General features: G+C 43.0%; 1 protein-coding gene across 1 annotated transcript in view; it reads right to left on the bottom strand.

Annotated features, from left to right (window-relative positions):
- LOC140128250 (complement C3-like) overlaps positions 1–27,829 on the bottom strand; it is a 58,963-nt gene that overhangs the window by 10,086 nt on the left and 21,048 nt on the right. Inside the window, exons 16-36 of the mRNA XM_072149809.1 lie at positions 27,647–27,721; positions 27,361–27,561; positions 25,012–25,123; positions 24,581–24,666; positions 20,923–21,062; positions 20,624–20,830; positions 20,289–20,349; positions 20,074–20,160; positions 19,751–19,954; positions 19,522–19,597; positions 17,338–17,497; positions 16,747–16,848; positions 14,100–14,250; positions 13,799–13,947; positions 12,668–12,826; positions 12,500–12,559; positions 11,328–11,418; positions 9,525–9,576; positions 8,272–8,359; positions 6,808–6,897; positions 458–563 (exon numbers count right to left, since the gene is read on the bottom strand). Coding sequence (XP_072005910.1) covers positions 458–563; positions 6,808–6,897; positions 8,272–8,359; positions 9,525–9,576; positions 11,328–11,418; positions 12,500–12,559; positions 12,668–12,826; positions 13,799–13,947; positions 14,100–14,250; positions 16,747–16,848; positions 17,338–17,497; positions 19,522–19,597; positions 19,751–19,954; positions 20,074–20,160; positions 20,289–20,349; positions 20,624–20,830; positions 20,923–21,062; positions 24,581–24,666; positions 25,012–25,123; positions 27,361–27,561; positions 27,647–27,721 — 2,457 coding nt within the window. The remainder of the gene's footprint in view (positions 1–457; positions 564–6,807; positions 6,898–8,271; positions 8,360–9,524; positions 9,577–11,327; positions 11,419–12,499; positions 12,560–12,667; positions 12,827–13,798; positions 13,948–14,099; positions 14,251–16,746; positions 16,849–17,337; positions 17,498–19,521; positions 19,598–19,750; positions 19,955–20,073; positions 20,161–20,288; positions 20,350–20,623; positions 20,831–20,922; positions 21,063–24,580; positions 24,667–25,011; positions 25,124–27,360; positions 27,562–27,646; positions 27,722–27,829) is intronic.

Below are 27,829 nucleotides of genomic sequence, written 5' to 3'. Positions count from 1 at the left end.
CCCCACCATTCAACTGCCCAACTCCAACAGGAAGTTGTGGGCGGCTGAAGAAGAGCAGAGTCTGTATTTTTTGGTTGCTTGTCTCTCTGATAATGGGAATATTTTAAATACCATAATACTTGTAAATCATTTTTTTTTGTCAGTAATGAGGTGAATCTGGATCTATTTATGAATCAAATCTAACAAAATACTCTTCCAAGTCTCTCATCGAAGTGACCATAAGATCACACCCTTAGGTAAAACATCCATGAAGTTAAGCCGTAGAATAAGAGCATAATTAAAAAAATTAAAAAAAAATGTATTATAAAAATCTTAACAAAAAGTTTCTTAAAATCTTTTAATTTTAATTTTGCAAGATTTTATAAAATTACTAAGATGAGGGACCAAAGAAGCCTTTTCCATGCTTTAACTACAGGATAAGTGGTAGCTAGAGAGGGTATTGTGAGTCGGCTCTTACCTGGGGTGTAATAGTCATACACTGTGACCGATCCAGGCTGGATAAGTCCTACTTCAAAGTACTGGTGAAGGTTGAATTTCACACAGTCCTCCTCCTTATGGGAAATCTATGAGGAATAACATGAGGGAATTTGTTTATGTACCCAGTGTATGTGGGTCCCATATTTTGGGCCTGAACTTACAGCAGTTTCCCAATGTAACAGCTTTGATATTCATTTAAAAAGACATAGGGAGACAAGAAAGGGTTGAGGTCATCCTTTTTCCTGCAATGCTGTGATTGCCAGTTATGGGACCGTTCCTTTCATACATTTGGGCCCTAACACCCATTAACTCTGCCCACTCCCACCACTGACTCCCCCCACTGCTACACTAGGCATTCAACTCTATCTGCATCATCACTGTTCCCCTACTGCAGCTATCATTCCATCCGCCGACACCACCGCACACAGCAGCAGCAGAGGAAGAAGAGAAGAGGAGATCTGCTAGTGAAAGGTGAAAGGTTTTTACCTGTTTTTTATTTTATTTTTTTTTTATTACCTAAAACAAGGAAAGGAGTAGGAGAGGGCCACAAGATGAGGGGGCACAATAGGAATGGCAGATGCGAGAGACACAATATGAGGGAGGTTGATGGAGTCAAAATATGAAGGGGAGATTGTGGTCCACAATATGAAGGAAAGATGGGGAACCACAATATGATAGGGAGGTTAGAGAGGGACACAATATGAGGGGGAGCATAGAGGGGGGCATAATATAAGGGGTGATGAGAGGCCACAAGATGTGGGGGAGAATAGAGTGGCCACTCAGTCCGACCCTGCATTTGCTGATGTCAGGTTCGCTAGGGAGATTGCTGGGACTTCTGGTTCTTCTGGTGGTGCCAGCAGCGTTCTCCGTACCCCGGCGCGTATCCGCGCAAACTCCACCTCTCGTCCTGGGCAGCGGCTGCTAAGATCTCGCGCTGTCTAGGAGGGGCTGGGACTTTGAACCTCTGCTTGGTGCCTGGTTATTCTGCACCGTGAGGGGTTAATTCCCAGGAACTGTCCAGCTCCTATCAGATTCTGGAGGTGGAGTTCTGGCTGCATAAATTGCAGCTTCACAAGTCTCCAGTGCCAGTGTTTGAAAATCCTTTCTCCACCTGGTTGCTGCTCGTTTGTATTGCTCAGTATCTGTATCTATATTGTTGTTAACTCGGCTAGTTTAGGACTTTGACTCTTGCTTACTGATTCTGCTTTTGACGTTCCCTCTAGTTGTGACTCCGGCTTGTTTACGATTCTTTTATGTTCTATGTTTGTCAGTCTGTTTGTATTTTCCCTTATCCACACTTACTCAGTATATTCCGAGTCTTCAAGTAGTCGCCCCACGGTTTAGCGTGGGGGGGCTATAGGAAGGGACAGAGGTTGGGGTAAGCTCAGGGCACACTATCCCCTGTCTTTTGTGTACCCTATCCTAACAGAAACACTGGCCTCACATAGGTCTGCATCCTGTATCCGACCTGCTACATTCTCTCCTTCCATGGAGCCTTTGTCAGCTGTGGTCGCTCAGGTCCAGACCCTAACTCAGCTTGTTCAGGATCTAGCTTCCCGTCTCCAAATTCAGGAATCTATGCAGGTTCCACGGCAGACATCACCGCAGGATCCACTGCCACCCACGCCTGAACCTAAGGTTCCTCTCCCTGACGTGTTTTTTGGTGACCGTAAGAAATTTTTTTCATTTCGGGAGGGCTGTAAACTTTACTTTTCTTTACGCCCTCGTTCATCGGGCACAGAGATTCAAAGGGTGGGCGTGGTAATTTCCCTGTTGCGTGGGGATCCGCAAAATTGGGCTTTTTCTCTCCCACCTGACTCTCCATCCCGTTCTTCTCTTGACGCTTTTTTTTCTGCTTTAGGCCAGATTTATGACGAACCTGACCGTCGAGCACTTGCAGTTTCCCACCTTAGATCTCTGTGTCAGGGAAAACGGACAGCAGAAGATTATTGTGCCCAGTTCAGACAGTATGTGACTGACTCGCAATGGAATGACTGCGCCCTAAAAGACCAATTTATGTCCGGACTGTCAGACCGAGTACAGGACTTAGTCTTAGCTTATGCCGAGCCTCAGACATTAGATGATGCTATGACTCTGGTCATCCGAGTTGATCGTCGCCTAAGATCCAGGCGATCACCTCGGGTGTCCTCGGACTGTCAGCCAGCGGCCAGTCCGTCTCCAGGTAGTCCAGAATTGGAATCCATGGAGCTGGATAGCATCTCTCCTGCACAGCGGAAGCAACATCGAATAAAACGCCATCTTTGTTTCTACTGTGGAAGTCCTGATCATCAGATCAACACCTGTTCCAAGAGGCAGCAGCAGGAAAACTTCCGCTCCTAAGCAGTAGTCGGGGGGACTGCTTAGGAGCTCAGGTACTCCCTATTGTGTCTAGAATGTATTTACCTTGTACGGTTAAGTTTCAGTCTGTTTCCTGCACTGGTCGCGCCTTTTTGGATTCAGGTGCTGCGACTAATTTAATCGATTATAATTTTGTCTCTCAGTTTTGCATGTCATTGATTCCATTGTCCACTCCTATCCAGATGTCGGGTGCGGATTTGACCCCTCTACAGGCAGGGTTGATCAAATTCCGAACCCCGCAGATAAAGCTTATGGTAGGAGCTATGCATGAAGAATGGTGTTCTTTCCTAGTTATGGAAAACCTGTCTGAAAATGTCATTCTTGGTCTACCCTGGCTCCGGATCCATAATCCGGTAATTAATTGGGAAACTCTGGAGCTGGTTCATTGGGGTCCTCTCTGTAAGGAACACCTGACCAGAGTTTCACTATGTACAGTAGTGACGGAAGATCAAAGTCTTCCAGGTTTTCTCTCTGACTACTCAGATGTGTTTTCAAAACCCTTGTCCCAAGTCCTTCCTCCTCACAGGGAGTTTGATTGTAAAATTGACCTTCTTCCTGATGCTAGATTGCCAAAGGGTCGTATATATAACTTGTCGGTGCCAGAACGGGAGGCACTGAAGAGTTATATTGAGGAGAGTTTGGCAATCGGACATATTCGTCCCTCTGAGTCGCCCACTGGGGCCGGGTTCTTTTTTGTTGAGAAAAAAGATGGTGGTTTACGGCCGTGTATTGATTATCGAGAATTAAATAAGATAACGGTAAAAAACTCAGGTCCCCTCCCCTTGATCCCGGATCTCTTAAATCAGGTTTCTGGGGCCCAAGTTTTCTCTAAATTAGATCTCAGAGGGGCTTATAACCTGATTCGGGTCCGAGAAGGGGATGAGTGGAAAACCGCATTTAATACACCTTTGGGGCACTTTGAATACCTGGTTATGCCCTTTGGTTTGAGTAATGCCCCAGCGGTTTTTCAAGGCTTTATGAACTCCATCTTTCATGATTACATCGGTGTGTTTATGGTGGTGTATCTAGACGATATTTTGATTTTTTCTCCTGATATGGTTTCTCACCAGCAACATCTCCGCCAAGTACTTACCAGGTTGCGCAAAAACCACCTCTTCGCTAAGCTGGAAAAGTGTGTTTTTTGCGTCCAGAAGGTTTCCTTCTTAGGTTATGTTGTGACTCCCTCTGATGTACAGATGGATCCGAGTAAGGTTCAGGCGCTCACGGACTGGGTTCGGCCTACCAATCTTAAGGCCCTACAACGATTTTTAGGTTTCGCTAACTATTATCGGAACTTTATAAAGAACTTTTCTGTGATCGCCAAACCCCTCACGGATCTAACCCGTAAGGGTGCTGATCCAAACAACTGGTCCCCTGCCGCTTGCTCAGCGTTTGAAACTTTAAAAGCGGCATTCTCGTCAGCCCCAGTTTTGGTTCAACCTGACCTCTCTCTACCGTTTGTTGTGGAGGTTGATGCCTCCGAGGTAGGAGTAGGTGCAGTGTTGTCTCAGGGGTCCTCCACTCTCACCAGACTGAGGCCCTGTGCATATTTCTCTAGAAAGTTTTCCTCTTGTGAGAGGAATTATGATATTGGTAATCGAGAGCTCCTTGCCATTAAGTGGGCATTTGAAGTCTGGCGACACTTTTTGGAAGGAGCTCTTCATCCGATAACTGCTCACAGATCATAAGAACTTAGTATATTTGGATACTGCTAAGCGTTTGAACTCACGTCAGGCTAGGTGGGCCTTGTTTTTCTCTCGCTTTAATTTTGTGGTCACCTACCGACCTGGGTCAAAAAATGTGAAGGCTGATGCCTTGTCCCGTAGCTTCGGGACTCCTGAGCTTCCAGCGACTACGGACAGTAATATTTTGTCTCCAGGTGTTGTGTTGGCAGCTGTCTCCTCCCACCTCTCCTCTCAAATTTTAGCAGGACAAAAATCTGCACCCAAAGACCTTCCGGAAGGCAAATTATTTGTTCCTCTTTCTTGTCGTTTGAGAGTGTTGGAGGAGACGCATTGCTCGGTATTGGCAGGTCATCCGGGAATGCGGAGTACCTTGGATCTCTTAAAGAGAAGTTACTGGTGGCCTCACATGACTAATAATGTGCACGCATTTGTCCAAGCCTGTCAGGTCTGTGCGCGAGGAAAGACTCCCAGGAGACGTCCTGAGGGGCCTCTTCTTCCGCTTCCAGTTCCCACCAGGCCATGGTCTAAAGTGTCAATGGATTTTGTCACTGATCTGCCAGCATCTCAAGGCTATACAGTGATTTGGGTGGTAGTGGACCGTTTCTCCAAGATGGGACACTTTGTTCCATTAAAAAAGTTACCTTCAGCTGAAGAATTGGCTGATTTGTTTATACAGAATATTGTACGCCTCCATGGTATACCAGATGATATTGTGTCTGATAGGGGCGTACAATTTGTTTCCAAATTTTGGCGAGCATTTTGTTCTAGACTGGAAGTTAATCTGTCGTTCTCCTCAGCGTTTCATCCTGAGTCTAATGGTCAGTCCGAGAGAATGAATCAGGAAATGATTCAATATCTGCGACTCTTTGTCTCGGACAGTCAGGACCAGTGGGTGAAATTCCTTCCGTTGGCAGAATTTGCTATTAATAACCACTGTAGTTCGTCCACACAGGTATCTCCGTTTTTCTGCAATTATGGTTTTCATCCTCGTTTCTCTTTTTCATCTGTGCCTGTCTCTAATATTCCTCGAGCGGAAGCTATTGCATCCAAGTTGCGCTCGCTCTGGTCACAAGTTCGGGAGAATATTCGGAGGGCACAAAATTCTATGGTCCAACAGACTGAAAGAAGGCGCACTAACTCTGATTCGTTTGTGGTGGGGGATAAAGTGTGGTTATCCACGAAAAACCTTAAATTGAAGGTCCCCTCTTTGAAGTTTGCGCCCAGGTTTGTGGGTCCGTTTGTTGTTACTCATATGGTTAACCCGGTTTCCTTTAAGATTACACTTCCAGCAGGGTGGCGGGTCCATAACACCTTCCATAAGAGTCTTTTGAAGCGGTATGTTGAGCCTGTTTTGCCTCTTCCTGACCCTCCTTCTCCATCTATTGTGGAGGGGAATCTGGAATTTGAAGTGGAAAAAGTGGTGAATTCCAGATGGGTAGGTAACTCCCTGCAGTACCTGGTCCATTGGAAGGGTTTTGGTCCTGAGGATAGGTCTTGGGTTCCGGCTAGAGATGTTCATGCTCCACGGTTGCTCAGGTTGTTTCATCAGGCCAACCCTCAGAAGCCATCTTTAAGATCTAGGGGTCCGAAGGCCCCCCGTCAGGGGGGGGTACTGTCAGGTTCGCTAGGGAGATTGCTGGGACTTCTGGTTCTTCTGGTGGTGCCAGCAGCGTTCTCCGTACCCCGGCGCGTATCCGCGCAAACTCCACCTCTCGTCCTGGGCAGCGGCTGCTAAGATCTCGCGCTGTCTAGGAGGGGCTGGGACTTTGAACCTCTGCTTGGTGCCTGGTTATTCTGCACCGTGAGGGGTTAATTCCCAGGAACTGTCCAGCTCCTATCAGATTCTGGAGGTGGAGTTCTGGCTGCATAAATTGCAGCTTCACAAGTCTCCAGTGCCAGTGTTTGAAAATCCTTTCTCCACCTGGTTGCTGCTCGTTTGTATTGCTCAGTATCTGTATCTATATTGTTGTTAACTCGGCTAGTTTTGGACTTTGACTCTTGCTTACTGATTCTGCTTTTGACGTTCCCTCTAGTTGTGACTCCGGCTTGTTTACGATTCTTTTATGTTCTATGTTTGTCAGTCTGTTTGTATTTTCCCTTATCCACACTTACTCAGTATATTCCGAGTCTTCAAGTAGTCGCCCCACGGTTTAGCGTGGGGGGGCTATAGGAAGGGACAGAGGTTGGGGTAAGCTCAGGGCACACTATCCCCTGTCTTTTGTGTACCCTATCCTAACAGCTGAATTCTCTTTCCATATGACCTCATGATCTAATGACTAATTCTTACCCGGTCAATGTACAGAATCAATGTCCCTTTATCAAATGCTCCTTTGTTGATCTCGAAGTTGGAGATATATCGGTCCACTCCTTTCTTAAGCTGTAAATAAAGGAAATGTTCTCTTCTTAATAATGTTAATCACCTTAATGTAATAGGTTTAACATTAAAGGGAACCTGTCACCAGGGACCTCATTTTCACTAAAGACAGGTTACAGAAGCTTTCTGCTTTCTCTAAGTATTTGCATTACAATTTAATTCTGTGTTATAACTTAACTTGCACCCTGACAGAATCATCTGTGAAGTCCCAGGGGTTGGGTTTTGGTTTGAATGCATCTCAAAAAACAACACATGACTTGACTTTGCTGCAGACTGCTCAGCTCTTGACCCCCACCTTTGTGCTCCTATATAGCTCCTCCCCCACTGATGTCAGGCTGTGAGCACTGTGAAGGAGCAGGAGGGAGGAGCTGTACAGGAGCACAAAGGTGGAGTTTTAAAGCTGAGGACTCTGCAGCACAGACAAGTCACGTGTTGTTTTTTGAGATTTATCCAAACCAAAGCCCAACCCCGGGGACTACACAGAGGATTCTGTCAGGAAGCAGGTAAGTTAAATCACACTATTATATTGTAATGCAAACAATTAGAGGGAGAATATTTTCACTGCAGGTGTCATGGGCTTCAAATCCTATCTTTAGTGAAAATGAGTTTCTTGGTGAAAGTTCTCTTTAATTTATGGATTAGGACATATGTGTTCATTGGGGGCTCACTACAGGACTTCCTACCATAGCGACTCTATTTGAACTCAAGAGTTATACATTTGTAGTCATCCATCTAACCCATTATTTGAAATAAGTCTGATCCAATCGAGTCCGAGGTCAGATTCCATTTATTCTAAATACAAAGTGTCTTGATTGGACTAAAAAGGTTAGATTGACACTTTGCGGTGATCTAGAACTGTGCAAACTGCATACAAATTATGTAAAAGAATAATCCATGAATAAGTAATGATTGCTCATCCTAAGAATAGGAAATTAATAGTTGATTGTGGGGGGGGGGATCAGCTACACACAACATGCACACATCAGCAGGACTTAGAGCCAGAAGTAGTTGTGTTCATGTAGCAGCCAGTCACTGTAACTATAGCAGCAGATGCCATTCTGGTCATCTTTCTGCTATTCTGACCTGGATGATGGTTTGAGTGATTGGTATGGTACGAGCATTATTTTCAAAAATCAAATTGAAAGTGAAGGGGTTAATCCTCACTGCACATAGCTGTGTAAACCAACACAAGGACATTAGATGTGAGCTCATAGGCCTACACTTTACAGGCTGGAATGTGGATCTCTGTAGGAGGTAGCTTTGCAGCCTGCTTCTTTACCAACTAATCAGAATTTCTTAATAAAGTATTCTTAAAAAATGTTTTTAAAACACACACGACCGTTACACTTTAATGTTTTTGACCTGATTGAACCTTACCCTATTAAGGTCATTTATATCTGGTGCAAAACCAGTCATCATAGAGATATCCAGGATGGACATGGTGGCGTCATGGTTCTGAAGAAATCTGCAAACGCATAAATGGAAAATGTTAATCCGGCCAATATGCAAATTACTTACACCTCAAATCAATGTATTCCATTGATCATCCACAGTGATCCAACCCTTTAAGTCAAGGTCCAATAAGCATTACGATAACTTTGCATCCAGGAAACCATAAACTTAAAATGTATTTCTTCTATAGACCTGATTATCTACTTGGTGGATCATTATTGTTGTCCAGGATTCCACCCCAATCCACCGGTGAAATGTAGCCTGATGAAGTCATCAAGACTAAGACACTATTGCTGTGGCTGATAGATGAGCGTCCTCGATATGGATTATTACTTGTATTCATTGTAATCCTGAGAGCCCTAACAAAATGATCAAAGGTTCAACCTTGAGGAAATTACTACGATAATCGATGGACGTCATTCCTCCATATTTGTAGTCCTTCAGTAGGGTACATACAGCACTGTAACATGTTGTCCATCTCTATCTTCACATGTACTGAGATAATATATAGTACCTTAGGTACAATTCATATATACTGATATAATATAGCAAGGCCCAGGTCTTTATCCATCCCGGAATAGTCCTGGCACCATGACCGGAGGGTCCTTGCCAAGACTCAAAGACCAATAAGGTAATGAGGTAAAGAGTCCAAACAGAACGGGACTTATTTACTAAGGGTCACAGATCGCACTTCTGTCCGACTGTTCATCTTTTTCGGGGATTGCACGGCTTGGACAAGTATGTAACATGGGTCTGCACTGGGATTCTGTCACATACAATCGGATTATGATGCGACTGCGCTGCTTCCATGCGACAGAAATCTGGGGGCGGCCATCGGATGATCCGACTGATTCGGACTGAGCGCAGGATTTAACTTTTAAATTGTGTCACAAGCCCAAGCACATACATGCACCAGGAAGAAGAAGGTGAACTCCATCGGACTTGAGCGGGGAAGCGACACATGCAGGATATCGGGCGCACAATCTCAGTGAATCGCGGAAGAGTGCATTATGGTCAGACAATGCACTTTTGGGAACTCCAGCGGCCGGGTAAGTAAATGTTCCCCAGTGTCTGATTTTTTGCTCTTCACAAAATCATTGCTAACCTTATCCATGTATGTAGCGGCACACACCAGACTGACACTCACATGACCAGTATTTGCAAATGATGACACATACCTTGTACAAATGGTGATGGAAACTGTAGACTTGGCCTCAGCAGGTTTTTTCACTGTGTATGAAATTGGGAATATGAATGATATCTTCTATCATTTCAGTCAATAACTGCTTAAAACGCGGAATCTGACAAGTTTCTAGGGATATAATATTTAAAGGGCATCGACCACAAGGATGAACGATTGTCAACCAAGCACACTGACATACAAAGTCAAAATATTAATGTTTACATAGTCTTAGGTACATTCACACCAACGTATGGGGGGCATATATACGGCCGATGTATATACAACGTATATACATCCCCCATACACTGTACAGGAGAGGTACAGAGCAGCACACATGCGGCACTGTACCATTCTGTAGTCCAGAAAAGATGGGACCTATCTCTGACGGAATACGGCGCCGTGCACCATATATTCCTATGAAGAGGGCTGGGGGTGAGCAGCGCGACCAGCGGCGACATCGTGTGAATGTAGACTGGTTTCTTCCCAAATACTGCCTTACATTTTATAGAAAAAACAGTGGTTGTTATAGATCATCCACCACCTGGATGAAGGATTGTAAACCCAGCACACTGACATACTGGTGTATGCCCTCGCTATTATTCTCAAAGGAATGGGAAGGATCCTAGCTTGGCAGGTTTTTACAAATTACTCAAGTTGGGGCTAACCTTACCTTGATTCATTTATACTTTTTATATGAAATTTAGGAATAAAAGTTAAATTTTATCTACTTGAATATGGTAAAATGGGCCGAAGGATAGCCCCCTGTTCAGTAATGCCTTCACTGATAGGATCTCTCTCTTATTTCATTGACATCTATGGAGCCCAAAGCTGCTCAGGCTCATTTACATCATCAGTGCCCAAACTTCAACCCAAAACCCCCCTTATTTATCGTGAGGTGCCAATCAAAAATTAAAGCAGTAACTTATTGCTCCCTGTTCAACAACCTTCAATCAGATTGGCCTCCTGAGGACACCAACACAGTAGAAAGACGGAAAATGTTCATCATTTTAGCTTCTTTCCATTGTCCCTCTGTACACAGACAATCGTGGGGCCAGCAGCAGTTCCTCCAAAGATAATTTGTCCCTGTCTATTCATTCTCCCTCTTCCTACAGTCCCAAGTAGCGAAGTAAGTATCAAAATACGACTGAAAGCAGCATCTTTTAAGTTGCTTGGAACTGCAGGAAGATTCTTTGAGTCCTGTCTGGTGTGCTGGGGCGATGGCCCGGGTGCCCACAGCAGGGGCTCTGAGTGCCACCTCTGGCACCAGTGCCATAGGTTTGCCACCACTGATCTATAACAACCACTGTTTTTTCTATAAAATATAAGGCAGTATTTGGAAAGAAACCAGTCTTAGGCTACATTCACACGATGTATGCCCGCCGTACCATAGTACGGCGTGTATACATCGGCGCCAGGGAGAGGAGCAGGGGATGAGAGCTGCTCACCCCCGCCCCTCTCCATAGGAATACACAGCACCTATCTACCCATCTATCCGGTCGAAAGATAGGACATTAAAAATTAGATAGACTATCTAAAAATTAGCAATTTGTCTTTGAGCAACATTATTCATCGTCTCTGACATAAAATGCTGGACACAATCAAGGCCCCGTACACATAAGCGAGTGTGATACATCCAAGCAGTGAGCCGGCTATAACGACCAGCTCCAACACAGCTGTAACTGATATGCTGAGGTCAGTTCCAGTTGCTCAATATTTAGTGTGACGAGTTGGACGTATATCTTTCCCTTCTGAACATCAGGGCTTCTAAATGTGTAACCAAAAAAGGCGATAATCTTACCCGAATGGTTTTCTGCTATTGTCACAGACAGATCAAAATTGTTGCATTCTTTCTCCTTTTCTGTCTCCACAACATGATACACAGAAAGTACCTAGGGATCAAATAAAATTAAAATTATTAAAAGGATTTTCCAAGATTTTTGATAGGTCGTCAAAAGAGCCAATGGACAGACGAGGCAGCACTTGGTACAGTGGTCATTCTTGTCATTACATTTCGATTCCATTGTCTTGAGGGGACTGAGAGAAAGACGAAGTGCTTAAAAGGAATCTGTCAGCAAAAATTTACCTAATCAACCACTACCAGTATGTTGTCAAGCAGCTGAATACCTTCCAAATCGTGTTTCTTTCACGATCCAGTGCAGTGGCATCACTGAAAAAATCTACTTTGTAGTGAGATGTAAATTGATTGTATAAAGTCAAGGAGGCAAAAATTTTAACACTGAAGTCAAGCTCTCTTTTCCTCAGAAAGTTCCTTCACTGTAATTGATGGTCCTGCATCCAGAGACATCACTAACCAGATCTCCTGAAGTCCGATGAAATAATGTCAAACACAGAGGAGGAGACATTCGGAACTCCCTACCTTGACTTCAGCGCTAAACTCTCCGCCTCCTTGACTTCACACAACATATTTAATCTCACTTCAAAGTTGATTTTCTGGATGATGCCACCACACTGGGACATGAAAGAAACTAGAAGGTGTTACACTGCTTGACAATATTCTGATTGTGGTTTTTAAGGTCAATTGCTGATGACAGGTTCTGTTTAATTAGTCTTCTGATATACAAATACGTTTTCTAGGATGAGATAAGGAAAGGCTGTTCTTTAAGGAATGCATATACTGGTTTGGCTTTAATCACACATCATGCCTTTAGGTTTTCTAAAAAAAATCACGCTTGGTGTTAAGGAGTCTGCCTAACAAGGTAGCTAAGAGACAATGTTTACCTTATTCTTATTTTGGAAAACATAAGGCTACCTCCACTTACATGCAGAGGCGGCCTTAATTGGCAAAGTCTCTGTAAGGAGAGCTCTTCCTACCCCACCCTCTTCTGATATAACCATGATACAGGGAATCTTTGTTTGCATTAAAAAGTTTTTGAACAGAGATGAATCAAGAATGTGGCAGCTTATAAGGGGCAAACCCTTTTAACATTAGGAAATACACTCCTCCCTTACCGTCAAAGTGCCCTGACCCTTTCCTTTTGCAGTGACTATAAATTCTCCAATTCCAGATGTCTGCAATGAAATAGATAGATACAATCATGAGAATGTAGAGGATATTTTCTTCCTGGCCTCAGTGATAATTCTGTGACTACTGAGCCCATCACATCCCTGGATCTTCACCTTCTCTGATCGGGCCAGCAAGGCATTATTCAGGCTGAGACGATGAGTTATGGACTGGGATCTCCCAGGAAGAGTGAAGGAGACATCCATGTCCAAGTCTTTGTATGTTGGAACATCAATCAGATACTGAGTAAGGGCTTCAAACTGCATCATCGTAGACTAGAATAGAAGAGTTAGACAATAATGAAAATGTGATTTCACAGAAATTAAGACAATAGAACAGAGAAGCAGCATGTTGTCTGAAGAAGGTTCATCATCCAAGGATGTTTTGGGACAGAGAGAAGACGCTGAACAACTTAAAAATATGTAAATAATAATAACTTTGGCATCAAAGTTTCTGCTGCAAAATACAGTATATATCTTCAAGTATCTCCACAAAGCAGTAGAATTATATATTCACTTTTTAATTTATTTCGACCAACCCTCCTGTTCATCTAGCTCCAAAATCCCCTGGTTGTTATTAGTACAATGTACATAAAATATCACACATCTCATATGAGAAGATTATAAAACTTATTGGTTTTCTCTCCTGAACAGTGTTTTTGCCTGTGCGCCACCGGCATTTACAGGGTTAGCACCCAATGGTGCCGATTCCTAGTGTTACTTCCAGGGGTGAGAGAAAACACCAAACTCATACTCGCACTTCTGTCCAAAGTCCATATTCAGGAGCCAGAATATTGTGGATCGGGTTTGCTCATCCCTATTAGGGACCTTTCTTTTGTGTATAAGTATGCTCGCCCTTGTAGCGTGTAGGATCTTATGAGCAGGGACCTGTCTTGTGTACATTGTGTAATTGTGCTGGTTGACAGACCTCTTCTTCCCTTTCTTTGGTTGCTCTTTTGATTTGATTGTAACTTTTATCTTACTTTTCATTACTTCCTCACTAAGTCTGCCAGAATTGGTATGTTTAACATGTTGTATATAAACTGTATAGATCCAAAAAGTTTACAGTACAATAAAGTGACCCATGGTATGGTAGATCAAGAATGGCTTCCATCATGGCTCGTAGTCCTCCAGTGGCAAGAAAAGAGAGGTACAGAATAGTTAGAAGATGACTTGGTCTACCATTATCTTAGCTTATGACAGTGAGGGACCCAAGCTAACATTGACTAGGTCAATCGAAGGACATACCTGTGTTGAGGCATACACTTCTCCATAGTATCTCTTTTCGGTTATCATTTTCACTATACGTGCTGCGCTCTCAAACTCCCTCAAATTAAGAAGGGTAAGAAGAACATAGGAGTAGGCCTCAAGTGCTAATAACCGGGAATAACTGAAACCTGAAAAAACATTAAAATCTATCATTATAATCTGTGATAGCATCTACAACAAATTAATATACTGTAAGTATAAAGAGCTTGTAATGAAATACATTGATATGATATGATCAATTGTAGATTTTAAAGGAAAAGTTAATTAAAAAGTTCCCTACCTGCAGATTCAGACATTAGTTTCTTGGAGTTCTCCAGTTTTCCAGCCTTAGCCAGTGCATAGGAAGTGATGGCTATGGAATAGGGATTCTTCAGGGATTGATATTTCTTATTCACATATTCTGTGGCTTTTTCTATGCTTCTTTTTAGATCCTGTATCCAATGAAATTGAAATCGTAAAATTTCTGTATAATACAGTATATGCAGGTTGTACAGATGGTACCTTTAGTTTGCTTAAAATATTTTTTTTTTTGCTCCCTGTTATTCATTGGGGCACATTTATCTTGTACGCCTGAAAATGAGCTTATTTCTCCACTTACACCACCTCTATGCTAAGTCGGGTGTGAAGGGGGTCGTGGTCGGCGTTGCAGACATTCCTGCGCCACACCTGAGTACTAATTATAGCCTACACATATTAAGGGGGAGGCGATGGCGCAATTCCATGCCAGACTTGGCCTTGAACTGTCCTGCTGGTGTGGAGCATTGCATTGGTGCATTATCAGGAGGCAAGGGGGCAACATCATTCTTGGCGCCAAGGTATGATAGATGGGCTTGTTACTATTAGACTTATGCATATGTGACTTGTGTACAATGTCAATTGTAGTTTTTCAGGTTCCTTGTGTTTTAGCAACTACATCTTGTCACGGGTTCCGTCTCCTAGGGCACACGCACCGTTGTTCGAAGATTTAAATGGGCCAGCGCACTGCTAATTGGTGCCAGCTATTTCCAGGAATTCTATAAAAGCCAGCCTCTCCCAGCATTCACCGCTGGATATTTGTGCTATATGCCTCAGAGATAGCTTGTTTCGTTGCCCAGTGCCTGTCTGCTGATTTACCATTGTGACCCTGTTTCCGTTCCTGACTTTAAATCACTGCTGCCCGTCCTGACCTCCTGCTTTTTTGATGACTCTGATCCTATGCTGCCTGTCTTGACCTCCTGTCTGTCCCCAACCAAGATTCTGCCTCACGACTTTGTACCATGCCTTGGCCACCACCGCTGGCAAAGTCGTGCCTGTGGAACGACCTGGTTGAACCCTGCTGCAGCATGTCCATCCCGCTCTGCTCAGGCTCTCATAAAAACCAGGTGCCACTTAGACTCCGCTCCCAGGTGTCAGCTTACGCCATTGCTCGCAGTTGTACAGAGGATCCACTACCACCAAACCTGACACATCTATTGTAGCAGTGCTAATATCTACCCATTCCACAAAACCAGCAGTGAGCAATATGGTCATATTGTAATACAGCCACGGTGTTACCCTAAAAAGTGGGTCAATGTCTTGTCACAAGCATATTGCTGCAGAAACATTCTCCATATAGATCGATATATGCTACTCGACCTTCCTTATTGAATAGTAATTGTTAATTAGACTTTTAGTTGATTACAAATTATGGAGTGAACATGGTCAAAAAGAATTCACATGACACATACGTGCTAGGGGTAACTGCTTCCTATCGTTACTGTAGACCTGAAGAAGATGTCAATTAGGGATGAGTTGACCCATTATGGTTTGGGTTCGGCAGCATTCTCACCCCCACTAGTAACACCAGTGCTAGAACCGATGCTAAGGAGACGGTGGCGCGGACAGTAGCATTAAAAGAATTAACAATACCGAGTTAATGGTGGGATGCGAGATGGTAACCGAACACCAAACCCAAACTCGTTTGGCACAAACCCAATCTGCTCGTTACTAATGTTAATTCTTCCTGAATAAAGAGTTCAATAATTGTTCATTTATTCTTGACTTTGGATCCTGACTGTTTAGATGGTGTCTCTCATGACCAAAATGTTTCTCTTTTTTTTTACTACACTTTTTGAAAAACTTTTTTAGAAGATACTACCTGCCGCATGCATTGCTTCCGTTCTCATACCCACAACTGATTAAAGCTAAAGTGGTTTTCCCACAAAAGAAAATTCTCAAATCTCAACCCATTAGTGATGTTTACACAATAAAGATCATTTTAACCCCTTACTTTACAATGTTACTCAGTTTTATTGCTGTTTTAGCTCCTATAACTGGGCATTATAATCCATCTAGTTCTGTGGGGCGACAATGTGGTTAGATTGCCAGGGTACAGGTGTATATACACTTTCATCTGGCTTCTGACATTGTACTAACATACATAGAAAGATGAGACAGATGAGAGATGATGAGATGCATGAGATTTCTATCACACAGAGGCATGACATGTGCCTGCCTCTCCCTTCCCCCGGATCTGCTTGTAGTTTGCATATTCTCTTTCCTCGCCATGTGCAGTTTGTTGGCAGGATGTCAGTGAGTGTCTGTGTATCAGTCTGAGCTCCGTGCATGGGGCGGGGCTAGAGGCACAGAGCAGAAAGAAAACAGAAACAGAAATCTCAGCTGCACAGAGTCCCACTGGAATTCAAAATGGGGGCCCGAGCTTAAGTCAAAAGTTACAGGGTCGGGTCTAGGGGCAACTGAAATTGTGTACAGTAGGACTGATAGAGAGAGGTTGGACTTACATCTGTGAAATGCTGTTATTTTTGTTAATAACAGGGACTTAGAGAATGTGTTATTTTGTTATCCTGAGGACATATAAGAAACTTGTCTTTGTGGGAGGAATACCCCTTTAAGGCTGTATTGAAGTGTAGAAGAGGTAAGTAGAGTTATTGTGAATGAAAATAACTTACAGTAACTTTTTTCTCACAATGTTCTTTACTTTCCAGCAGGGCAATGAGGACAAAGGAGGTGAGACTGGAATCCAGCTCCGCAGAACCTGTAGTTATACCACCCTATATACAAAAAGATAACATTCTTACTAAACATAAACCAAAAAACATTAAAAAATATCACTTCAATCCTGGACATGTGTTATGAGGTGGTATTATTAATAAAACTGAAGTCTTAAAAAATAATTCACATCAATTTTATCATAGTTGTAAAAATGGCGACATCTACTCCAATACAGATTTGTTGAATTAGCACTGGGCTCCCTTGTTGATCAGCAGGGGCGTAACATTAAGGGTTGCAGAGGTTGCGATCGCACCTGGGCCCAAGAGGTTTAGGGGGCCCTTATGATGTCACTTTCCCATATGAGAAGACTATTACTATAAACCATATATAATAGTCGGGGCCCGGCACAGACTTTGCACTGGGGCCCATCAGCTTCTAGTTACGCCACTGTTGATCAGCAGTGTCCATGGTTCCTTATGTTTCATAGATCCATATCACGTGCCTATAGTTTAATTATTACCGTCCATTTGTGAGGTTCTTGTACTTACCACCATCTCCTGGTGATAGACGGGTGCATCCTCTCTAAAATCACCGCCCGAATTTTGCTTATTTTTAATCAGCCACTTCACTGGATCACATATTAGATTTTGGTCAATGTGAATCAGACTTGAAGACATGGAAAATACTTTGACCACGTAAGCAGTGAACCTAAAAAGAAATATGATCCGTGTTGGTAGGTTTCCTTTAAATGCCGGTGGCAATTTTGCTGGTGGCATTTAAAGGGTAACACCTGCCATCGGTGCCAACTCCGATTGCCATTTTTACCACTAGGGGTGAACTTGGCTAAACCTGAACCTTAACAGTTTCACTTATCCTTATTCATGGGTTACAGCTCTGACATTTTATCAGTATGATCCAGACAGAGACAGGGCAGATCCAGCGAGACAGGGCAGATCCAGAGAGATAGGGCAGATCCAGCTCTTCACCAGCCATTGGCTGTAGACACAATGAATAAATCCAGGGGCCTGGAGCATTTCAGTGATGAGGGCTAAATCTAGTCCATATCCTTGGTATTGTTATCCATAAAAGAGACTGGTCTGTCCTTTTGGTTTATTAAATCTTTTGTCAACACTTTTAATATTGTAAGTTGGTAAATAGCCCTGATTGGAGCTTTTGCTCAAAAACAATCTTTCTTGTTGATTTTTTTTTTTTCCATTTTCCCTCGCCTTTTAATTGCTTTTATTTTTTTTTTTGCTGGTTTTGCTGCACATTTTTTCAAATTTTTTTGGAAATATTTAAAATATTCCCATAAAAGATACAGTACAAATGTTTATTTACAAAGCCCAAATTCTGTGAAAAAAAAAAATTAGAAATTCTCATGAAAAAATTATTTATCTAACTTCTTGTGGATGTTTTCAGTTTTGGCTATTTTATTGGACGTGTTTTTGGTTTAGCGGCCATGCAGCCAAACCAGCAAATTCACACCCTTCCCTAATAGCTATAGCTGTGATTGGCCAGGGGTTTCCCCATGGGTTCATACACATGGTTTGGGTTCCACGACCCTGTGCATGAGCAGACCATTTCTTCTGTCATTGGCACTCACACCCTCACACCCTAATGACACATGGCCTGTTGTGTGCATAGTCAAAATTACACATTGGGGGGGGGGGGGGGTGTTATCAAGGCATTTACTAAAGGCTTGGCGTAAAAGCCTTAAAATAGTAACAATTTCTCGTGAACGGCAAGGAATTACGACTATTTCCCCCCTTACGCCACTTTCACAACAAGGTTATAGTGAAATTCTACACCAGACAGGACCTGATGTAGAATTCACTGGCTGCACACTGACCACTGGATATTTCAGGACCCCTACGCCTCTAGAATTTCTGTATTTAGGAGATGCCTCTATAAAGGAAGGTGCTGTAGATGTATTGGGGGGACTGTATATTATGGGAACAACTGCATATGTGTTACAGAGATGCTCATGCTGTATAAATATTGGGGTGCTCTATTATACCTCTCATTATTTTCAGCCCCCCTAATAAGTCAATAGCACCCCTTTATTTACCACCTCCAAATAAATATACAGTATAAATCCTTATACACCATTATATTTAGAAATTGTACCCTTCAATTAATTGTTGAAATTCCCCCCTCCCACTTTTAAATTTATATATAGCCCCATGTGCAGTTCCCCACCCATACAGCGACTCCAGGCCATAATATAATGCTTCCTAAATACGTAAATCCATGTTCATCTACTACTGGTACGCTTCCGAGCTGCCTGCATCGGTAAGAGACCGCAGACAGAGGGCTCTCTGATGCACCTATCTATAAATTGATGGTATTTTAAAAGGTTGTTTGACCCCCCCCTAGGGTTTGTGACCCACAGGTTGAGAGCCACTACTCTACATACATACAATCTTTTGGAAGGGGCACGGGTTAGATCAAGTGCTTGCGCACCAGCGCGTAATAATCCTTTTTTTTGTGTTTTACTACATTGAATCAGAAGAAAGGTTCAGTAGTAACACGCAATCAGAAGGCTCTTAGGTGCCATAACACCGGATTAACTCCTTTGATTGCCTTAAAGAAGAGCCAATTTCTATCTTTTACTGGAAAATATGAAAATAAACCTTCTACATGGTAGGGTCACATAGTCAAAAACATTAGAAAATTAAAGCAATTAAAGCAAGAGTTAGAGGGTGAATCCAGTGCAATATCTTGTACTGTACCATGTGCTGGAAGGTCTGTGGAGCCAGGCAGCATACGAACCGTCATTTTTTGCAACTGCTAATGCTAGATTTACACCTGTTTAAAAAAGAACAAAAAACATCAACATAGGTCATCTTTCTGGAGGTTAACAAGGTAGCTCTGGGTTAACTTTTGACATTTTTGGTTTATAAAAAAAATGTAACAATCTAATGGATAACCAACAGAAACATAAAACAGGGAATATCTTACCATCTCTGATGTGCCCAATGGCCTGGTCCCTACGTTTTACTCCTATCCTTTCCCACTGGTGGCTTTGATCCAGGAAATGAACGGCTATCATAGTTGCTGTCATCCTCATCAAGATTTGCTCTCCACATCCATGAGGGGCATTGATCAAGTGGTTGAGATTGACACCATCAATCGATTTCTCCACCATTTCACTTACTGGACTTCCTGGTTACAAGGGGGAAGGAGTCAAAAGATCAAGCAAGGAACATCCTCATAATTTCATCACAAATGTTCTTCATGGTGAATAAATGTTGGGGATATAAAAGGAAGATTTCTGGAATCACCTTGGATGGTAACTATAGTGTTGATTGGTGCATCCGGGACCCTATTTTTGGCATCTACCGCTGTGACCCGTTCTTGTTGTACTCCTCCTGTTTAAGAAATAAAAATAAGTACGGATTCCATTTTATATATTCACATCTAGAAATCCCAAATAAAGGGTTTTCATCTATAAAAATTTTTTAAAAATTGTTTGATGAGTCTAATACAATATATTGACCTTTAGCTTCTGGATCCAAAACGACGGATGTGAGAGTCTGTACAAGACGTCTTCCTTCCGGCTGTTGATGAAAAACGGGAAAGTGGTGAGAAATTGATGGATACAACAAGTTGTGTGGATGCTGTGACTCGGACTGTGCCCCATTATGTGTTACTCAAAGCTTCATCCATGTGTCAGTCCATATGGAATCTGAGGAGGATGAATATTATTGGGCTTATTCTGCGCTGAGTAATATCTAGAGGACAAGATCTCAATGTAACATCTTTCACCAGCCATATGGCATGGACCATCATATCAAGGCCATACGCCAATTCTCACCTCAGTTTGATACTTACCACAACCCTCACTTTCTTCTTTATACCATCTGATACATATTCCCCAGCTGCCTTCACCTCAATGTCATATTCCCCCAATTTTAAGGGCACAATGACAAAGGGTACAGCCACTGATGAGGTAGGTTTCATAACTACTTCTTGACTATGCTTCTTCTTGGCCGTGGAGAGACTGCAGAACTCTTCATTGTAGGTCCAGTCTACACGAACCTGAATCAAAGACAACAATCACCTTGTGGTAAAAGTAAGAAGTGACAGTGTTTCAGGTTAGATGATCTGTTTTGACAAGTTCTAGAACTTACCTTAAACTCATTTTTGCCGTAGTTGTAGAGAATGGCTCGTATCTCTGCTTGCTCATTTCTCACCACAGAATATGGAAGCCTCAGATCAATGAAGAAGTCCTTCTTTACTTGAATATTGTGAGGTTTAGACACACAGATACCTGCCAGGAGAAGTCATGAGAGAATGTCAGATTATATATAATTGAACCAACTGCTTCAGGAACTCACAGAGGTGCAAGTCGGGAACACCCAGCATTGGCGCACTCCACAGCCGGGGCGGCCCTTTCACTTACTTGGTGTGGAGATGGTGTAAGAGAAGGAATAGTCACTATTCCTGGCTGTGCAGAAGGAAATCTGATTACTTCCCCCCACCCCAACCCATGAAATGTATTTTCTCATACTATAACACAACTTCACATACATAACTGCTTTGTAAATTAATTATCCTTCATATAAACTCATGGAATAAATTATAGTAACTAATTTTATCATATACACTGCACCTCTTTGACCTGATTTTGAGCCCCCTTTAAGGCCAGGTTCACACGCAGAGTTTATGTTTCAGTTCCGTTTTGAAATGCAATTTATATCCAAGATGGCCGCCATCTTCGACTACAAGTCCCACGATCCTTTAGTTCTCAGTAACTCCTCCTCCGTCTTTTGCTCTGCTCCCATTGATGATGTAACAGACGTTCCTGCTCTGTTGCCATAGTAATAATGTGTAACTCCCATCCCTGCATATTACATCACTGAGATGACGTCTCATTTCAACAACCAACTGATTACAGCCAAAAATAGTGATCATCACATGACCTGCGTGACCGGTGCCATCTTCTGCCCTGTGTCTGCTCCACAGGGACACGGTCACAGAACTGATTAAAGAGCCAGTAGCTTTTAATTCTCTATTGTGTATGCCCAAAAATTTTTTCTGCTAAAGGGAGCAAAATTTTAAATAACAACTTATTACATTTTCGCTTATATTTTAATGACTCATTTGAATATGAATTATGCTTACTGCTGGAATACCCCTTTAATGAAAGTCCAAACAGCACAAAAAGAAGTACATTGGTAGCTGCACACCTAATAGGGCCTGGCTCCAGGTCCTCAGTAATATAAAATTGGAAAAAGGCAGAACTCCAAAATGTTCAAGTGAAAAAAGTTAGTGGTCCTCTTTATACCCCAAGATAATGGGGCTCATTTACTAAGGGCCCGAATCGCAGATTTTCGTCGGGTTTCCCGAAAATTACCGTTTTGCGTCGAATTTCCCTGGGTTTTTGGTGCACGCAATCGGATTGTGTCGCATTGGCGCCAGGTTGCATCCCGACGGATTCAGAAAAACCATGATATTTTTTTTAAAAATGTGTCGCATGGAATAGGATGGTGAACTCCGGCGGACCTCGGCGCACCAGGACATCGGGCGCAGTGGATCGCCGGAAGACCCAAATCCTCGTCGGAGAACGTGCCCCTGGTTCGCGACAGGACCGGGTAAGTAAAAGAGCCCCAGTGTACAGTGACGTATTGTGCTCTGTGTGAGCCTTTTTCAATCCTTGTCCCTGTGCATTATGTTATGGAATAAAGAGGACCACTAACTTTTTTCGCTTGAACATTTTGGAGTGCTGCCTTTTTCCAATTTTATATATATTTATATTTATATATCCATATCTATATATCTATCTTTATATCTCTCTGTCCTCATCTGAATCTCTTTGTTTTATCTGACTCTCTCTTTGTATCTCTCTGTCTTTGTCTCTTCTTGTCTGTTTCTTTCTATATGTCTGTCTCTGTCTGTCTCTGTCTGTCTCTGTCTGTCTCTGTCCATCACTGTCTGTCTCTCTCCATCACTGTCTGTCTGTCTGTCTCTCTCTGTTTCTCTCTGTCTCTCTCTCCGCCCTTGTCTGTTTCTCACTGTCTCTCTCTCTGTCTCTTTGTCTTTCTCTGCTTTTATTTCTATCCATACTGCCTCATACACAACTTGCCTTATACTTATTGCCTATAATATCCAATCACAGCTCAGAGCTCATATTAATGACCTGTGGCAAAATAACAACCAATCATGGCTCAGCTTCCATCTGCTACAGCAGCAGCAGACAATGGCTCCTGTATATGTTGGTTAATAGGTGGATTTTGGAAAGTGCAGGGTAAAAATTTCATATCAAAACCGAGTCTATGACGTTCCCTGAGTCACAGAGAGCGGCTGTGCAAAATATGGCTACTAAACGCGATGGTGCAGATTCCTTTATTGGACACACACAAAAACATGCACACATACACTCAGATTTATATATTCATAGTATAATAGTTTATATGGTTGAAAAAAGACAAATGTCCATCAAGTTCAACCAAGGACCATATTAGATGTGCATAATCCTTTGATCATTTCTACTGTATAGTGTGTGTATGTCAATACATGTATATTCAAACATCCAGACACCAAACACGCTGCGCTACACATTTACACATCACACACATTTAAAACAAAGACATTTACATTTTTGCAGTCATCCTACAGTGCCTGATTAGTAACTTAGAGAACCTGCACCCCCCACCCTACTCCCAATGCTGAGCTGCTCCTTGTATCCAGAGAAGAAAGAGTGTGAGGGAAACTCAACTTCAGCAACTTCCCTGAAGATCCAGCGCTGGGAAACTGCCCCATTTTCCTCTACTCCAGCAGCAGCAGGTACATGATTGGCACAGACACTCTTTGGGGATAGGGGTCCCTGGAAAATTCCCCAGTCTGACCCCATTATGCCAGCTGACCCCAGGACTAGAGGGTAGGACCTACCTACTGCACACAGGAAGAAGTCTGAGGATCCTCCAAAACTGTCAACATCAAGGGAATGTTAGGATTTCAGAAAGAGCCCCTTCTCCTGAACTGGCCCATGACAAGAGTCCCATTATTATCCTCAATGGTGGCCCTGGTACAATCCTCAGAGTGGCCTTCAGTGCTGTCTGGTCAATCCCGACTTCCACCAATGAACCAGTTTCAAAACACTCCTAATGTAATAGTGGTCTCAAACTACAATATTGGTCAACACCAGACCCAACCTCATTCTTTGCCTGAAGGAGTTGAAGCCTTTCCAGATTAATGCAATTTAAATCAGTTGTGCCATGTAACCGAATAAAGGCATACATCGATTGACTTTCCATTCAATAGGTTGTGAAGCCTTGTCCTTCTAAATGGATAGATCAACCAGTGACTATACCTACAACTCCATCTTTGAGGGTTAGTAGGAGATGGATAAGAGAGTGGAAATCCTAGAGAACTAGAGAACAGCTCAACCTCAGGCTCCCTGGGGACAAGTAACAAGGTCCCTTCACAGGACTGACCTCCCTATTAGGCCTCATACTCATGACATGTGTGCAATACAAGCCACAAACAGGGGAAATTTTGTGGCCTGTATTGCACAGGAGAACATTGCAGGATGCACCGTCTCTTGGCACCTGGGACCATGTACAATAGACCTCTATGAAGCTATGAGCTAGTTGTGGGCTAGAAAAGATTCCCCAAGTATAGTCATATCTGTGAGGCCTTAGGTATATTGCTAGTCAACTAGTCCTTTCAGGAGGCGACCGATTCTGCTTGGCGCGGCTGATCTTTATCCAGGTGCCCACATGTCTGTTTTTTTTTTTTTTTTATAACCCATATACACTTTACATGAGGATAAAAGTAGTAATGTACCTTTATTGTCCGATAAGCTTACAGCCAAAACCTCCCACGTGGTGATCGAATCTTTTAGGAAAAAGGAAATAGACTTTGTCGAAATTCTGTGGAAAAGACAAAAGAGACTCATAGAGTAAAAGCCTAAACTTATCTTATAACACTAGGTAGTGAAATGCAAGTGAAGACTTAGGCTCCTAATACACTAGCGGGCGGCACACTCACAGCATGCGCTGTGCTGGAACGTCCGGCCCGAGCAAGGACAACCGGAAAGGAACTGACATGTTCAGATTTGGTTGCTCAGTGTTCAGGCTAAGAGAGAGATAATCCTAAACTTGTGGCTTGGCACAGACATGAATATTGCCATCCCTAATTCTTAAGATAGCCTATTAATATAGTAACTAATCTTGGCAGCCATTTAAATGACTCAACCATATGCTAATTACACTCACCCTTTATCATCTGGTCTTTCATTCATGGTCTCTATTTTCCAGAGCCAACTTTCCTGAAATTGTGTTCTGGATACAATTTCAGAATCCTCAATGTAATCAGAGTCATCATCAACTAAAAAAAATAAATAAAACATATAAATCCCATAAAAAAATTAAAACATGCTCAGGTTCTACATTATGCCTGAAGACCTTCAATCATATATTTGCATCAGCTGACACAGGCCTAGAAATATAAGGAGATGCTTAGATTTAAATAGATACTGTACCCAATTGTTCAGGAGTATTTGATAGCAGCAGTTCTGTGATAACGGGGCTCATTCACTAAGGGTCCGCAGAGGGCACTTTCGTCGGGTTTCCCGACAATCTCCGATTAGTGGCGCATTTAACAGAGGTTTTTGGTGCAAGCGATCGGATTTTGCCGCATCGGCGCCGGCTTTCACGCGACACAAATCGGGGGGCGGGCCATCGGATGATCCGACGGATTCGGACAATACGCAGGATTAAACATCGTAAATTGTGTCATAAGACACGCACTCACATACACCGGGAACAAGAAGGTGAACTCCGGGGACCTCAGCGGGGAAGCAACAGATGCATTTTTTACTTAACCTATATGAGCACTGTCTAGGGGCAAGTTAAAAAAAAAAAAATTGCTTAAAGAGGAGTCCAATGACTATGGAGGGTAATGGTACTTCTTCATTGCTTCATTTGATTAAGTGAACGTGAGGAAGAACATCTTGGCCTCACTGCTCTAGGCTGTAGGGGCTACCTATATACTGGGGATATGTGCAGGGGTTACTGATATACAGGGGGTATGTGCAGTGGCTACCTATATTTTGAAGACATGTGTAGGGGCTACTTATATACTGGGACTTGTGCGGGACATATACTGGGAATGTATGCAGGGGTTACCTATATAATGGGGACCTGTAGGGGCTCCCTTTACACTGCAGGCATGTGCAACAGTTTCCTATACAATGGAGACATGTGCAGGGGCTACAGATATACTGGAGCCTTGTGCAGAGTCTACCCATATATTGGGGACATGTTCAGGGGCTAAATATTTACTGGGAATATTCCAGGGGTTACTTATATACTGGGGGCATGTGCAGATGCCAGCTATATACTGGGGACATGTGAAGGGGCTTCTTATATACTGGGAATATGTGCAGGGGTACCTATATATTTGGGACATGTGTAGGGGCTCCCTTTATACTGGGGACATTTGCATTGGCTTTCTATATACTGGAGACATGTGTAGGGGCTACCGATATACTGGAGACATGTGCAGGGGCTACCTATATACTGGAGCCATGTTCAGGGGCTACCTAAATATGGGGACATTTACAGGGGCTACCTTTATACTGGAAATATGTGCAGGGGTTACTTATATACTGGGGGCATGTGCAGTAGCTATTTATATACTGGAGACATCTGCAGTAGCTATCTACATACTGTGGGCATGTGGTGAGAATGGGGCAGATTTACTTACCCGATCCATGCGCGATCCAGCGGCGCCTTCTCTACGGAGGATTCGGGTCCAGCCGGGATTCACTAAGGTAGTTCCTCCGACGTCCACCAAGTGGCGATGCTGCGCTGAAGTTCCCCGAGGCCCGCCAAAATGCACTCAAGTTCACCGGACTATTCCTGGTGAAGGTAAGCGCGAGTCTCGCAACACTTTTTTTTTTTAAATGCGGCGGTTTTTCAGAATCCATCGGGTTTTCGTTCGTCCACGCCCCCTGATTTCTGTCGCGTGCATGCCAGCGTCGATGCGCCACAATCCGATCGTGTGCGCCAAAATCCTGGGGCAATTCAGGGGAAATCGGCGCAAATTGGAAATATTCGGGTAACACGTCGGGAAAACGCGAATCAGGCCCTTAGTAAATGACCCCCAATATCTTTATACTGGTGGCAGGGCTGGAGTACCTGGCAAAGTGTAGGGGCCAAGAATTGCTGGCAGGGACCACACGGCTAAATCTCAGTCCCTGTGATTACCTATTTGCTGGGGGCATGTGCTGGGGCTATATATAGGAGAATGAATATATGAAGCACTTATATGTTAGGTGGCAAAATAAAATCTTGTCAGTCAGTGGCCCCAAAATTCCTAGTGGAAGCCCTGGTGCCAACACATGCAAACAAAGAATCACAGAGAGTTTGCACATAGCACAAATGTAAGTATCAACAATGCTGAATCCCTTGAACAACATTTAGGGATTATAAAGGTGGTTAGGGTACATGGGCAACATATGTTCTGTTCTTCACGAATGACCTTCCATACATATATAAGTTTCTCTTTCCTAATGAATACAGTGAACAGGGTCCTGATTCTGACATTTTCCATCTCCTTACATCTAGAATATTGTTGATTTTTTCTCCGAGCATGTGCAACTTCCCTTTGCATTGTAATGGTGTTGCAGCAGTCCAGGAAAGCATCAACACATTTCTGTCCATCCATAATATAGCGAGACCGACGTTCACAACTATAATCCACTGGGCTCTCCAGCATACCGTCCTCACAACATTTCTTCTCCGAACTGGTGTATTGTGATGCTGGAAGGATGAAGAAGAAAGACCATTGTGAAGTCTCTATTCCAAAACACATCCTAGAATTTAGGTAGACTTGTCAATTTCTTACCTTTTTTGGCCATTTCTTGATTCACTATGTTGAAGGAACGTCGTCTACGCTTTAGTTTTGGTTGACATAACGGCTCTGAAGGGAATTTTGAAGTTTTCATAAGAAAATTACATTTTTGATGATACTTGATGACCAATCTCCATCCAGGGCTTGTGCCATAGATGGACAACACTTTAACAATTA

Source organism: Engystomops pustulosus, chromosome 4 (assembly GCF_040894005.1).
Source record: "Engystomops pustulosus chromosome 4, aEngPut4.maternal, whole genome shotgun sequence".
NCBI classification, from domain to species: Eukaryota; Metazoa; Chordata; class Amphibia; order Anura; family Leptodactylidae; genus Engystomops; species Engystomops pustulosus.
The sequence above is the reverse complement of the archived record's forward strand: the minus strand, read 5'-3'. Positions and strand labels throughout refer to the sequence as shown.